General features: G+C 40.9%; 1 protein-coding gene across 15 annotated transcripts in view; it reads right to left on the reverse strand.

Moving 5' to 3' along the window:
- The window catches only part of IQCM (IQ motif containing M), a 589,121-nt gene extending 576,937 nt beyond the window's left edge, over positions 1–12,184 (reverse strand). For 6 of the 15 annotated variants that reach the window (XR_014069346.1, XR_014069350.1, XM_081544036.1 and 3 more), the window contains exons 1-3: positions 9,197–9,386; positions 7,753–7,867; positions 4,181–4,280 (exon numbers count right to left, since the gene is read on the reverse strand). Coding sequence is in view for 3 of the 15 variants with exons in the window: in XM_081544026.1 (XP_081400152.1) it covers positions 2,902–2,905 (4 nt within the window). In the remaining 12 variants the exon portion in view is untranslated. Of the gene's footprint in view, positions 1–2,901; positions 2,978–3,779; positions 3,819–4,180; positions 4,281–7,752; positions 7,868–9,196; positions 9,387–12,124 lie in introns of those variants that run through there. The other 9 variants (XR_014069348.1, XM_081544023.1, XM_081544031.1 and 6 more) reach the window with 4 other exon arrangements.
- Positions 12,185–13,203: the final 1,019 nt, after the last annotated feature.

The raw sequence follows: 13,203 nt of genomic DNA on the forward strand, positions 1-13,203 counted from the left end.
TTCAGTGATCTAAATGACAAGTGAGCAAAAGTAACTTATGTGGCTAATGTCAATTTCTTCAGGGAAATATATTTAGGCTATAAAAAATAGGGTAACATAATTTCAGTATAAATTCAAAACCTGAAATAGCTTAATGCTCAACAAACTTCCATAACAGTGATAATTTATCTAATTGAATTTTTAAAAATGACAAGAGAAAAAAGCCAGAAACTTCTACCCAAAATGATATATTTTCTCTATCAGCTAATTGTGTAATCCAGTTTTATAGAAAACCAAAGACATTCAAGAAATGGTTAAGTAAGCACCTCTGTCCTGATCTAACATAGAGCCTTAAGCAGGGTTCTATATTCTGAGCTTTTTTTGGCTTTTGTTAGTTTTTACTGGAAAAGAGATGCCACTTGAAGGCTACAACCAAGAATGGCACAGAAATAAGAAGGTTTATTGTATTTCTTGAGGCTTTTAAACTTTCTTACAGTTAAAAAACATACTACCATGAAAATAGTTTTATTCTAACATTCTATTTGAGTACTCTGCAAATTCCTTACCTCTAAATCAAACCACTATTCCTTTTAGGTACATTTTATAGCATACTGCAAATTTTCTTTGTTAAGTTAAAACACTAATTCAAAAAGATATATTTCTTATTGCATATAAAAATTATTTCCTGTTAATTTCTAATGCTTGCTTGCTTAATGATATCATTGTGACTGTAATATTCACCAGGGCTACTATGCTTTGGTGAAAGAAAAGATCCAAAGATTCTCACAAAGGATGTCAGTCATGCCCCTGGAATTACACCCTTCTGTTTGATCTGTTCCAACTTTCTCAGCTGGCACGTGCATACTTGAAAAAATGAAAACCTCAAGCTCCCAGGATGGTCTTTTGTCTTCAGTCCTTTCTGCAGAGAGAAGTGATCTTGTCTCTGCATCTCCCACTATAGTTGTGTCGAGTGGTTCCAAAAGCACTTGTCCCCAAATACTTGGATGTGACTCTTAAGTGTTCTTTCAAGTCATGAGATCTTTTATGTTCATAACCACAAACAAATAGGGTTTTGTAAGCCTTATATAAATATTAATGACTACATGCTAAGCATTAGATGCAAAATGGGCAATCAGGATTTTTATATGAATAAAGATGTAGGATAGTAATGTCAAGCCTGTAGACAAAAACTGCAGACTAGATCTCAAACAGAAATTTGGATGAGTGAAAAGGTAACAAGGAAGCTTCCAAGGGTATCAGGGTTTTAACCCAAATAAAATACACTGAGGGACTTCCCTGGTGGTCCAGTGGCTAAGACGCTGTGCTCCCAACGCAGGGGACCCAGGTTTGATCCCCAGTCAGAACATGTCACAACTAAGAGTTTGCATGCTGCAGTTAAAGATCTCACATACTGCATCTCTGACCTGGTGCAGCCAAATAAATAAGAATAAAATAAATAAGATATTTAAAAAAAGTACTGGTATACTTAAAAAAAACAAGTAATCTTGTTCTGCTGCTAAGTCGCTTCAGTCGTGTCCGACTCTGTGCGACCCCACAGACGGCAGCCCACCAGGCTCCGCCATCCCTGGGATTCTCCAGGCAAGAATACTTGAGTGGGTTGCCATTTCCTTCTCCAGTGCATGAAAGGGAAAAGTGAAAGTGAAGTCGCTCAGTCGTGTCCGACTCTTAGCGACCCCATGGACTGTAGCCTACCAGGCTCCTCCGTCCATGGGATTTTCCAAGCAAGAGTACTGGAGTGGGGTGCCATTGCCTTCTCCATCTTGTTCTGACCTATCAGTAAAATGTAGCATTTAGGAGCAAAGTCTCTGAAGTCCTAGTTCTGCCTATGACATCCATGAGTTAACTTAATCTCTATACATTTTCATTTCCTCATTGGCCAAAAAAAAAAAAAAAAAAAGGATTTTAAACACACTTAATTTCAAGAGTTAGTGTGAGTTTCAAATGAATCTGAGTGTTAATGTGTTTGCCCAGTGCCTAACACAAAGCATGCACCTTAATGTACATTGGCTATTATTCCGAAAAATAATACAGAAATATTCAAAGGTCTAGACCAATGGTTGGCAACTACAGTCTGGCCCACAAGCCAAATCCAGCTAGCCACCTGTTTTTATAAACAATTTTCTTGGGACACAGCCATGCCCCATTCATATCTGCACTGTCTAGGGATATTTTCACCCTTCGATAGCAAAGTTGAGTCCTTGTCACAAAGATCACATGGCCTGCAAAGCCTAAAATAGTTACTATCTAGACCTTTACTATTTCTGAGGATCTGTTACCCCTGGGGGAAAAAAAAAAAAGACAATAAACACGCATCAAGAAGCAGAACACAAGTTCCCTCTGCTTTCACATGCCCAGAGATTTTTTGGAAGTTCTTCCCCTAAAGGGTTTTGATTTGAAAGGGGCAGGGGGAAACAGAACCAGTGAGGAGGTGAGAACAAGCACAGCCTATAGGGATGAAAGGGAAAAAACAAAAGCTTTCTTTCAAATAACTGGGTTCTGGGAACTGAAAGCCACTGTCATGGTTGCTGTCTCTTTTAAAGGGTTAAAATAAGACCATTTTGAAAGCGTTCCTGAGAAACTATATTGAATTGTGATTAGGATCACAAACCCTGGAGTTAGCTCCTTGGGTTCAAATCCTGGTTCTGCCATTAACTAGCTATGTGACCTTAGAAAATTAACTAATCTTTCTGTAGTTAAGGGTTAAGTAAATTAGTAAAAAGCACCTCCTACTTAACATCAATAAACGATTCCTAAAAATTCAATGTTATATACACAAATGCTAACCAGACTGCATTATCTATAAATAAGAGAATCCCTCTGTGTGTGCGTTCCACCTCTGTACATCCCACTCACAACTTAACACACATCTGTATAACCTCTCCATCCTGACTCCACAATTACCCATTAGGTGGAATGCTAATCCTTCTTATGTGTGTGCCAGTCCTGGCAGGGTTCTTTCAGCAGTATGCTGTCCTTCCTAAAAATAAGTAAGAATAATAATAAAACACTAAAGCAGTGAAACTGTGCCCATTTATAAAGTATCATTTTAGGATTTAAATGTTTTAAAAAAATCTCTTGACCAGTAAACATCATTAATGTTAAAAAGAGCTGCTTTGTATGAAGTAACATCTTTTCCATTTCACTGCTTTTCTCGGTTGCTCTGCTACGTCACTCCTTTCTTCAACACGTTCTCAGAGTACCTTTTAGGCAAAACGAGGTAGTGGTTTAGTCGCGAAGTTGTGTCCGACTCTTGCGACCCCATGGACTGTAGCCCGCCAGGCTTCTCTGTCCATGGAATTCTCCAGGCAAGTATACTGGAGTGGGTTGCCATTTCCTTCTCCAAGTCATCTTCCCAACCCAGGGATCAAACCTGGCTCACTTGTACTGCAGGCAGATTCTTTACCAACTGAGCCACTAGACAAAAGGAGACCTCAATACAAAAGGCATTGTGGAATCGACCTTCAGAGCCAGCGCACAAAGAGAGAGGCCAGTGAGGCCCGTCTTCAGGACCAAAGCCTCCAAGATGCCCCACATCTTGGCTTTGCAAGACGTCCACTCGCAATTCTGACTTCCCATCCTTTTGGAATAACTCCAGGCTTTTTCCACACACTGTTTTGTTTTTTACATGTATGCAGTTTGAGGAATGTAAAAATAAACTTTTCCCGTGTAAACACTGCCTAAGAGGTACCTACACGATGTATGAGTATGAAAAACCAAAATACAAGCTCCGAAACCGCCCCTGAACCCTCTTCCAACTCCACCCCACACCTGCAACTCACCTGTCTTCCCGCCTTTATGGTCTCCACACCGGTCTCTGCGCCTGTTTCCGGTCTGACCTTCCGGTCTGACCAAGCCCCGCCCCCAGGACGGCTCCTGCCCTTGCGCCCTCCCCTGCCAGACCCCTCCGCCCTTCAGCCACGTGGGCGGCTTTCCTGCTGCAAGCCACAGAGCGCTGAGCGGTCAGAGCTTCCCGGGACTTAACCCGGGACTCACGGCCCAGGATGGCCAAGATTCCGGAGCTTTACAATGCCTGAGGACACTGCCTCCTGTTTGCCGGAGCTTTGTCAAACCTCGGAATGGTGTTTCTCCAAAGCAAAGCGGGCTTCCGCTGCTTTTGAAAAGGCACAGAGCTTCAGATCTAAATAGTGGCCACTGCCAAACCTCAGATGTAGTAGCTCACCAAGATGATGAACGGAGGTTGGAAGAGGATTCAGAGGTGGCCTGGTTAACGCAAAAGTCTTTGTAGGCCTGCAGCTTCTTCATCTGGTAGCTCTGGACTGCTAGAAAAGGGATGCGAAGAATTTGGTAAGCGCTGGAAATAGGAACCCCAGATCTATGTATCACCTGGATATCAGAGCTCTACCTCTGGGTTCCCCCATTTGGCTGCGCACTGGAGGACAGCTTCACCGCTCTGAACTCCCATGGGCACCGCTTGGGGGCATGCATGAGGAGAGGGCCAAAGAAAATGTTGCAGGAACAGACTACTGCTCTCCAGTTCTGTGATGCTCTGTTCTCTGCCTCACTGACCAACTCCTCAGTGACTGGAGAGTTGGGAGCCCAGGAGAGGCCAGACACCCTTTCTCATTGCACTAGGGACCCCAGGTCCTGCCTCACACACCCCACTTGCTAGGAACACATGCCTGCACGAGCTACATAGAACACTAACTAACCTTTCCTCTATGAGTATGGGTCTTAACTGGGGCTTCCTTCAGGACTAGCTCCTGAAAATTTGAGTTGTTAAAGGTTGAGAATACATGGGTCTTTCCTGGCTAGGACTTCCACTTCCAATGCAGGGGGTACAGGTTCAATCCCTGGTCAAGGCGCTAAGATGGCACATGGCTCCTGGCCAAACAAAACAAAATGTAAAACAGAAACAGTATTATAACAGATTCAAAAAGACTTTTTAAATCTCCACATCAAAAAAAGAAAACTTTGAAAAATAAAAAGTCGGGACTACAGAATTGGATTTGAATATTTAAATAATATGTATAAATATATATTCTGTCAGACCTCTCGAAGCTACCATGATATGTGCCATCTGTTACTGGTCTCGGGTTGACACAGAAGTGAGAGAAATACCTTTCAGAAAATAATGGAGTCAGACCACAGGTGTTGGGGTCTTATGAGACCCTGAGCCTCATCTCCATCAGGAGTAAGTATCACTGCCTCATCACTCCCTGCCACTCTTCCCCAACCATTGACATTGCCCTTCCTATTCTCACATCTATAAACTCAGTCCCAGAACCTGATTCAGTGTTAGCTCTGGGGCGCTTAGGGCTGGGATGTCCAAGGTCTCCCTAAATGCCACGTGCCCACTTCTAGAAGGAAGAAAATAGAAAAGGCTGCGACTTCACCTCACATTCTCCTTTCCTCAATAGTTACCTTTTGCCTTTTTGAGAACATTCCCAGACAGGAAGTAAAAGGTGATATGAAAGAAGAATTTCTTTTCATTTACAAAGAGCATTTTAATGACATATTTATGGTACTTAACATTTCATTTTAGCACAAAATGACTTTTGCTTTTACTATGAGAATTAATGCATAATCAAAATTTTCTTTGTTAACAGCACTCTTAGTAGCCCCGTAATCTTTTTATAGCACCTACAGCTCAAAAGAAATAGGTAATACTTTTGTTTGTTAAGAAATTACTGATGTGCTCAGTCGTGGTCAACTCTTTGCAGTCCCATGGACTGTAGCCCTCCTGGTTCCTCTGTCCATAGAATTTTCCAGGCAAGAATACTGGAGTGGGTTGCCATTTCCTTCTCCAATTAAGTAGTTAGGTCTAATCAACTTAATAGGTATTTATATCCTAAGAAAATACTAGCCTTTGAAAAATAATAAACATGAATAGAAAGAAAATATTTTTATTTTATTCTTAAATAGCAGTTTTAAATATTTTATTCTTAAATAGGATGTGTGAGCTTCAGGGCACATAGGATTCTCCAGTCGTAAAACCAAATGGCACACCACCACCTTCCTTTCCTGATCCATATGGGTTTACTTGTTAAATTCTTTTCTCAAAGGAACCACCAAAAACACAGATCTGCAAAAATATGGCATTATCAAAAGAAATATAACACTGTCTCCTGTTGAAACCGGGAGCCACTCAAGCTAATAGTCTGTGTAATTTCTGGACAGATGACAAGTATCACTACGTTTCCTTGAATGTTGTAATTATCTTGCAGTGACCTTGTGGGGTCATTCCAGTGCTTCAGGACGTTTCATCACCCAGTCTGGGAACCATGGGTTTGAAGTGAAAGTGAAAGTTGTTCAGTCGTGTCCAACTCTTTGCAACCCCATGAACTATATAGTCCATGGAATTCTCCAGGCCAGAATACTGGAGTGGGTAGCCCTTCCCTTCTCCAAGGGATCTTCCAAACCCAGGGATTGAACCCAGATCTCCTGCATTGCAGGTGGATTCTTAACACCTGAGCCACCAGGGAAGCCCAAGAATACTGGAGTGGGTAGCCTACCCCTTCTCCAGCAGATTTTCCCAACCCAGGAATTAAACCAGGGTCTCCTGCATTGCAGGTGGCTTCTTTACCACCTGAGCCACCAGGGAAGCCCTGAGAACCATAGGCTTAAACTCTATCAAATGAGGCATAATAACATGACAGTGTGAACAAATCGATCCAACAGGAGAGTATATGTGTGTAACAGTTCACAGTTACATTTATGTCTACAACTTTGGGTGCCATGTTAATTACAGGAAAAATCCTCACACCTTCACGGTTAGTTGATGCTCTCAGAGTAAAATGTCCATCACATCTTTTATAGATCTAAGATCATTTTACTCCTTCAGATAGGCACATTTTCTAGATCCCAGGTTTCACTTTCTAACTCAATTAAGGAAAAGAATATTAAGGAAAGATATTATTAATTACTAAGTGCAGGATTACTCCTTGCATTTAACTAAAGTGTGGGATTGTTTTGTCATTTGTGCCAATCAATCTGAATTATCAAATTAAAACAATGCTATTATGTCAAAAACTGATTTTAGAATTCTATTGTAGCTTATTTTGAAGAGAACCATGAAAGCAGAAGAGATATATGGACATTTTTATTAATTCTGAATCATATATGTCCCTGATTCATATGCAATTATGTGACTGTCTTATACATAAAAAGGAAACATGATATTTCTTTTAAACTATAACTCAGAGGACATGATGCCATAGCTCTTCATGCTGTCATCATTCACATACTCAGAAAATATACATTGCTCTTGTTCAGAGACACGAAATGCATTTAAATTAAATGCGTTTACATTATGACTGGATCACGTGTAGCAAGTACAAAGCTAAGTCATAAGTAATTCAAAGAGGTGTTAAGTTTCTTGTCTCTGAGTTGATCCAAACAATTGCAGTTGCATTTTAATGAATAGGACGTTACACAACTCCCCTAGAAGGCTTGGATTTCTTCTCAATCCTCCAAGTGATCTTTTGAAGCATTTGCTGGTTGATACTGCAAACAGATTTTATATTTATCATTTCACTTCAGGCTTGAACATGATTATTTTTCTGTTTATTCTCCAGTATGACACTAGCTCACTGGTACTGACTAATTCTTTGAACGAGTGAACAATCCAGTTATGTAATTTCCATTTTTCTTACATGTAAAAAAATGTGACAGGATTTAATTTGTCCTACAGTATGCAGTTATGAAACCTGACATCAGTAGACTCTGTATTTATAAGCATTTTATTGAAGACACTCCGAGGGATGTTTACTAATGTGATTCACTTCACTGTACCTTCTTTTAAGCCCTTTGAAATCTTGTTCTGGGCTCTTATTTCTCCTCCAGAGCTGCATGTTCAGCCTGCCCACCTCGCCCTGGTCAGGAACCCAGGCATCTGCCAGAGACTGTGCTGTAAATGAATGGAAACAGGGATTCAGCCTAACACTATTTAATTTCTAATATTTAAAATCAGAAGTGCAAGGTGAGGGCTCTCCTGGTGGTCCAGTGGTTAAGAATCTACCTGCCAATGCAGAGGACACCAGTTCAATCCCTGGGTCAGGAAGATTCCACATGCAGCAGGGCAACTACCCACAACAAGCCTGCACTCCCAGAGCCCATTCTCTGCAACAAGAGAAACCACCTCGGTGAGGAGTCCATGCACCACAACTAGCAAGTAGCCTCCATTCGCTGCAACTAACTTAGAAAGCCCGCATGTAGCAATGAAGACCCAGCGCAGCCAAAACAACAACAAAGTACAAAGTGAAATTGGAAGATTCCCGAAGAACATCACCTTTCTTAAATAAATTGAAAAAAAAAATCACACAATAACCACCAGAAAATAAGTATTCTGCCTGTAAAATGCTCACCCAGGAGACTTTCTGTAAAGTTCTTAGATCAGTGTCTGGCATATAGTAATTAGCACTTATGTAAGTGTGTGCTATTATCATTATCCTTCATTGTTACTGCTGGTCTGCCTCCCTTCAACGTGTGAAAGGCTGAGATGGCAAGAATTAAGAGGGGTGGAAAATAGCTCAGATTATTTCAAAATAGTATCTCTGCTATATAGATAATGGTGAAAGGAAGATAGGGTGACTCAAGAAATAAAGTTGTTCCCTATATCCCTCCCTCTGAAAACCTCTTCATATTCCTTCTTAAAGATCACTGCCTTTTCTAATAATTATTGTGTGGAGGCTGAGGGAAAGCACAGTGGTTCAGCTGTTGATATACATATGATACTTCTTCAAGGGTGGGATCCAAGAAACAGAGTCACCATGAATACTTTTTTGTATGGCTTTCATACCTAGCCCCCCAGGAACAGTGTGACATGGAAGACAGAGCCATGTCTTACCCTGTTCCTGCCAACACTCTCTCCACTGTCACCCCCATCTAGAATATTCCACTCATTTCCTAAGGTCCTCTTCAGAGTAGGCGTTTCCCTCTGTACTTAGTGGCAGTTCCTTTTCCTGCAGGTGTAATGTCCTTCATATGTCTTCCAGATAAAAGGACACTGGGTAAGACTCGCAAAAATACACAGGCCAACTTCCAGTGTTAGATGCCAGTGGTCCCATCTTCATCCCTTGAATCTCTGCCTCACTGTCTTCTCTCTTTCCCATAGGGTCAGGGGTACTACCCAGCAAATCTGCACTGGGTAAGGGCCTTCTTCTCCAGTTTTGATTTCTATCAACCAAAATCAGGAGCAGAGAATCAACAGTTGGCACTAATCATCTTAGTGACTCACCCTGATGTGTCTTGTCTTGTTTAGAACAGTGTCTTTATGGTAAGTGGTAGTTGGCTTTCCAGTGGCTCAGATGGTAAAGAATCTGCCTGCAAAGCAGGAGACGAGGGTTTGATCCCTGTGTCAGGAAGATCCCCTGGAGAAGGGAACGGCAACCCACTCCAGTATTCTTGCCTGCAGAATCCCATGGACCGAAGAACCTGGTGGGCTACAGTCCGTGAGGTCACAAAGAGTCAGACATGACTGAGCAACTAGCACATAGGTCACCATGGAAAAGTAGTATTCCTCTAATTTACTGGGCAAGCCCAAAATTTCAGTGCTCTTGGTCACCCTCTGAGCAAAACGTGTATATCTGAGCAGCAGTGATTTGCCTGTCTATATCACTATAAGAAACAGTAGTATCTAATACAATGATTCTCAGAACTTTTGGTCTCCTTAAAGTCATTGCATAACCAAAGACTTTTGTTTGTGTGGGTTATATTTATTGATATTTATCATATGAAAAATTAAAACAGAATTTTTTGAAACACAAAAAAGCATAGGCCTACATTCCATTAGCCACCACAGCAATGACATCATCACTGCACACTTACGAAGAAAAGTAACTGGGGGCTTTAGCAGTGTTCTCATACCTAAGAATTTGATACATCCCCTGTCACACAACAAAGGGCTGGTTTGTTTAGAAATCCTCAGGGCTAAATATAAACACTGAATAAGTCACTTTCCATGTATCTCCATTTTCCTTATATATCTTTGGGAATTATGGAGAATTTAGGTTATTTAGAAAATTCTAGTAAGGCTACAAACTGAAATCTTCCTTCATGAGTATATGAAACTTCAATTGAGAAGTTTCAAAGATGTAAATGTGGTGTTCGCATGTCCAATCAGATAAGTTAGTGCACATGTCTGGAATACCTTGTCATATACGTGCATCCTCTACAAGTTGTGCTTTTGTGTACTTTAATGTACAGTACTGTATAGAGTATAGTAGTAGAGTACTTTATTTCAAGCCCAGGATGTCTGGAAGGAAACGTAAAAGCAGCAGTGATGTAGCTGGTACTACTGTACTTTTCAAAGTACTTTACTGTACTTTAAAGATTAAAAATGTTTTCTATCTTTGTGTTTGTTTGTTTTCTATGTATGATTTGTGTTAAAAGTATTATAAACATATTACAATACATTACTATATAGCCAGTTGTGTTAGTTGGGTACCTAGAATAACTTTGTTGGACTTTCAAACAAACTGGACTTAGGAACGCACTCTCAGATGGAACTCATTTGTATATAGGGGACTTGCTGTAATTAATTCCCCAAACTTGAAGGCTATCTATGAAAAGCTCTCCTCATCCAGCTCTACTTCAATTCACTAACATCCATCAAGCCAGTCATGATCTCTCTCAGTCCTCATCCATATTCCATGTGCCAATTCCCCAAAAGAGACACTGACATTGTCTGAAGCTCAGGCCTTCTCCCAATATTTTCAGGGCCTTCAGTAAAAGCATATCTGGACACCTAAGCTCCATGTCTCATTACCCTACTCTTTCTACTCACGGCTTTTTCTTACAGTATTGTTGATGTTGTTCAGTCACCCAGTCATTTCCAACTCTTTGTGACCCCATGGACTGAAGCACGCCAGGCTTCCCCGTCCCTCACCATCTCCCAAACTGTGCCCAAGTTCATGTCCATTGCATCAGGATGCCATCCAGCCATCTCATCCTCTGACACTCTCTTCTCCTTTTGTCCTCGATCTTTCCCAGCATCAGGGTCTTTTCCGATGAGTTGGCTGTTCGCAGCAAATGACCAAAATACTGGAGCTTCGGCATCAGTCCTTCCAACAAGTATTCAGGGCTGATTTCCCTTAATATTGACTGGTTTGACCTCCTTGCTGTCCAGGGGACTTTCAGGAGTCTTCTTGAGCACTACGGTTTGAAGGCATCACTTCTCTGATGCTCTTCCTTCTTTATAGTCCAGCTCCCACAACAGTACATGACCACTGACTGGGAAGACCATAACCTTGACTATACTTTTTTCGGCAGAGTAATGTCTCTGCTTTTCAACACACTGTCTAAGTTTGTCATAGCTCTCCTGCCAAGAAGTCCTTACAGTGTATGGGACACAAACACATCCCTATGCACATCACAACCCACACAGTCAACCTGCAGAGTCTATAAACACTTTTAACCTTTGAGAGCTCAGATTTATTCTAGGATTTTTTGTGGAAGAGAAGAGAATACCATCCTGTCCAACTCTGTATCACATGTTGTCACCTGAGTCCCCAAGCATCTCTGTTTATGCTCCAAATCTCAAAAAAAAGTCTCTCTTGCATCATTCTGAAAATTTCTGAAACTCTCTTCTCTGACTGTAAAGCTCAAACCCAAGGCCATACATTGAAATAGGGGCAAACATCATACTATATGCCCCAATCATTCATTTCAACGCCACATGTCTCATATAAAACAAAATCTGTCTTCATGTGAATGAATGTAAGTAAATATAAAGTTCAAGGAATGAAGTAAATAGAGTCTATGTGCCTTGTTACAAAGGCATGCAGGCATGCTCAGTCATGTTCTACTCTTTGTGATCCAACAGCCAGGCTCCTCTGTCCATGGAATTTTCCAGGCAAGAATACTGGAGAGGGTTTCCCACTCTAGGAGATCTTCCTGATCCAGGGATGGAACCTGCATCTCTTGTGTCTCCTGCATTGGTAGGAGGATTCTTTGCCACTGGCAATTATAGAGTACACTTTGAAGCCTAGTTTTGGAAAAATGAAACCAATGTAATACATAATAACAACAGATCAAAAGCCACTTGTTCAAGTGTTTTAGGCTTGAAAGAGTAAGATGAATGTCCAGATGTGAAGAGACCACTGACCAAACAGCAAAACCTTCAGAAGTACATGCAAAAGCAAGATTAAATATTCAAGAAATTTACCAAGGGAAACATCAACAGAGGTTCCCAGCCTCCAGGATCTAACACCTGATGATCAGTGGTAAAACTGATGTCACAATAGTATAAAGTTCACAATAAACGTAATGTGTTTGAATCATCCCGAAACCATCCTCTTGCTCACCCTGTCTGTGGAAAAATTGTCTTCCACGAAACTGGTCCCTGATGCCAAAAATGTTGGGGACTGCTGAACATTGGTAGGGAAAAAATGTAGAGGGCTTGAAGGAGACTGAGCGAGCCTCAGATTTTGATGTAAATCTGACCTCAGTGAAGGAGAGGAGGAAGAAAAGGAGGAATTACCCTACCTCAGGCCACATCCTCCTGACCTCCCTCCCCATGCTGATAATATTAGAGGAGCCTGACTGATTTATGTTCAGTCTTGTCTCTGTCACTGAATTCTCTCGTATCCTCACCCTGACATTCATTCTCTCCTCTGGAACCTTTGCTCTGGTCACTCTCTTAACTCCTGGGTAGGATATGCAGAAACCCTCCAGAGGAGGACAAACAAGGGTATGTTAAATGCAGTAAAATAGAATGAGATGAATAAATGTGCTTCCATCCACAAAATGATATACAACTTACTAATACCAATTTAAATCACTTTACATGGATCTCTGATTTAGATGATCCAAGACTCCAATCTCCTTCCCTTAATTCCAATAATAAAAATAGTTAATTAGAAGAAAATATAATAAAGTGTTCTAAGTCTCCTTCACACTAGACTAAATGCTCTATAAGGGATGATCACTGATGGCTAGTACATGGGAATCAATAAGGTAATTAAAACTTAGAGTCATTTCATACAATGTGTATCAGGGTAAGAACAATAATCGGCAATGAATCACCAGTTCTGAATCAGAGAAAACCAAATTATAACACTGCTTAATTTTTAGTGCTTTGACCAGGGCCAGAGTCATTTGTGGTGAAATGACAAATAGGTTACAGGAGCTGGTCACCCTTTAACAGGTTGGCAGCTCTAGTTATTAGAAAAGTTGACTCATAGAGAATAGTACATAAATTCCAGAAAAAGTCCTAGACATAAATATTTTGGATCTATTTATTTT

This window comes from Giraffa tippelskirchi, chromosome 11 (genome assembly GCF_054371585.1).
Source record: "Giraffa tippelskirchi isolate mGirTip1 chromosome 11, T2T-mGirTip1v1.2.pri, whole genome shotgun sequence".
NCBI classification, from domain to species: domain Eukaryota; kingdom Metazoa; phylum Chordata; class Mammalia; order Artiodactyla; family Giraffidae; genus Giraffa; species Giraffa tippelskirchi.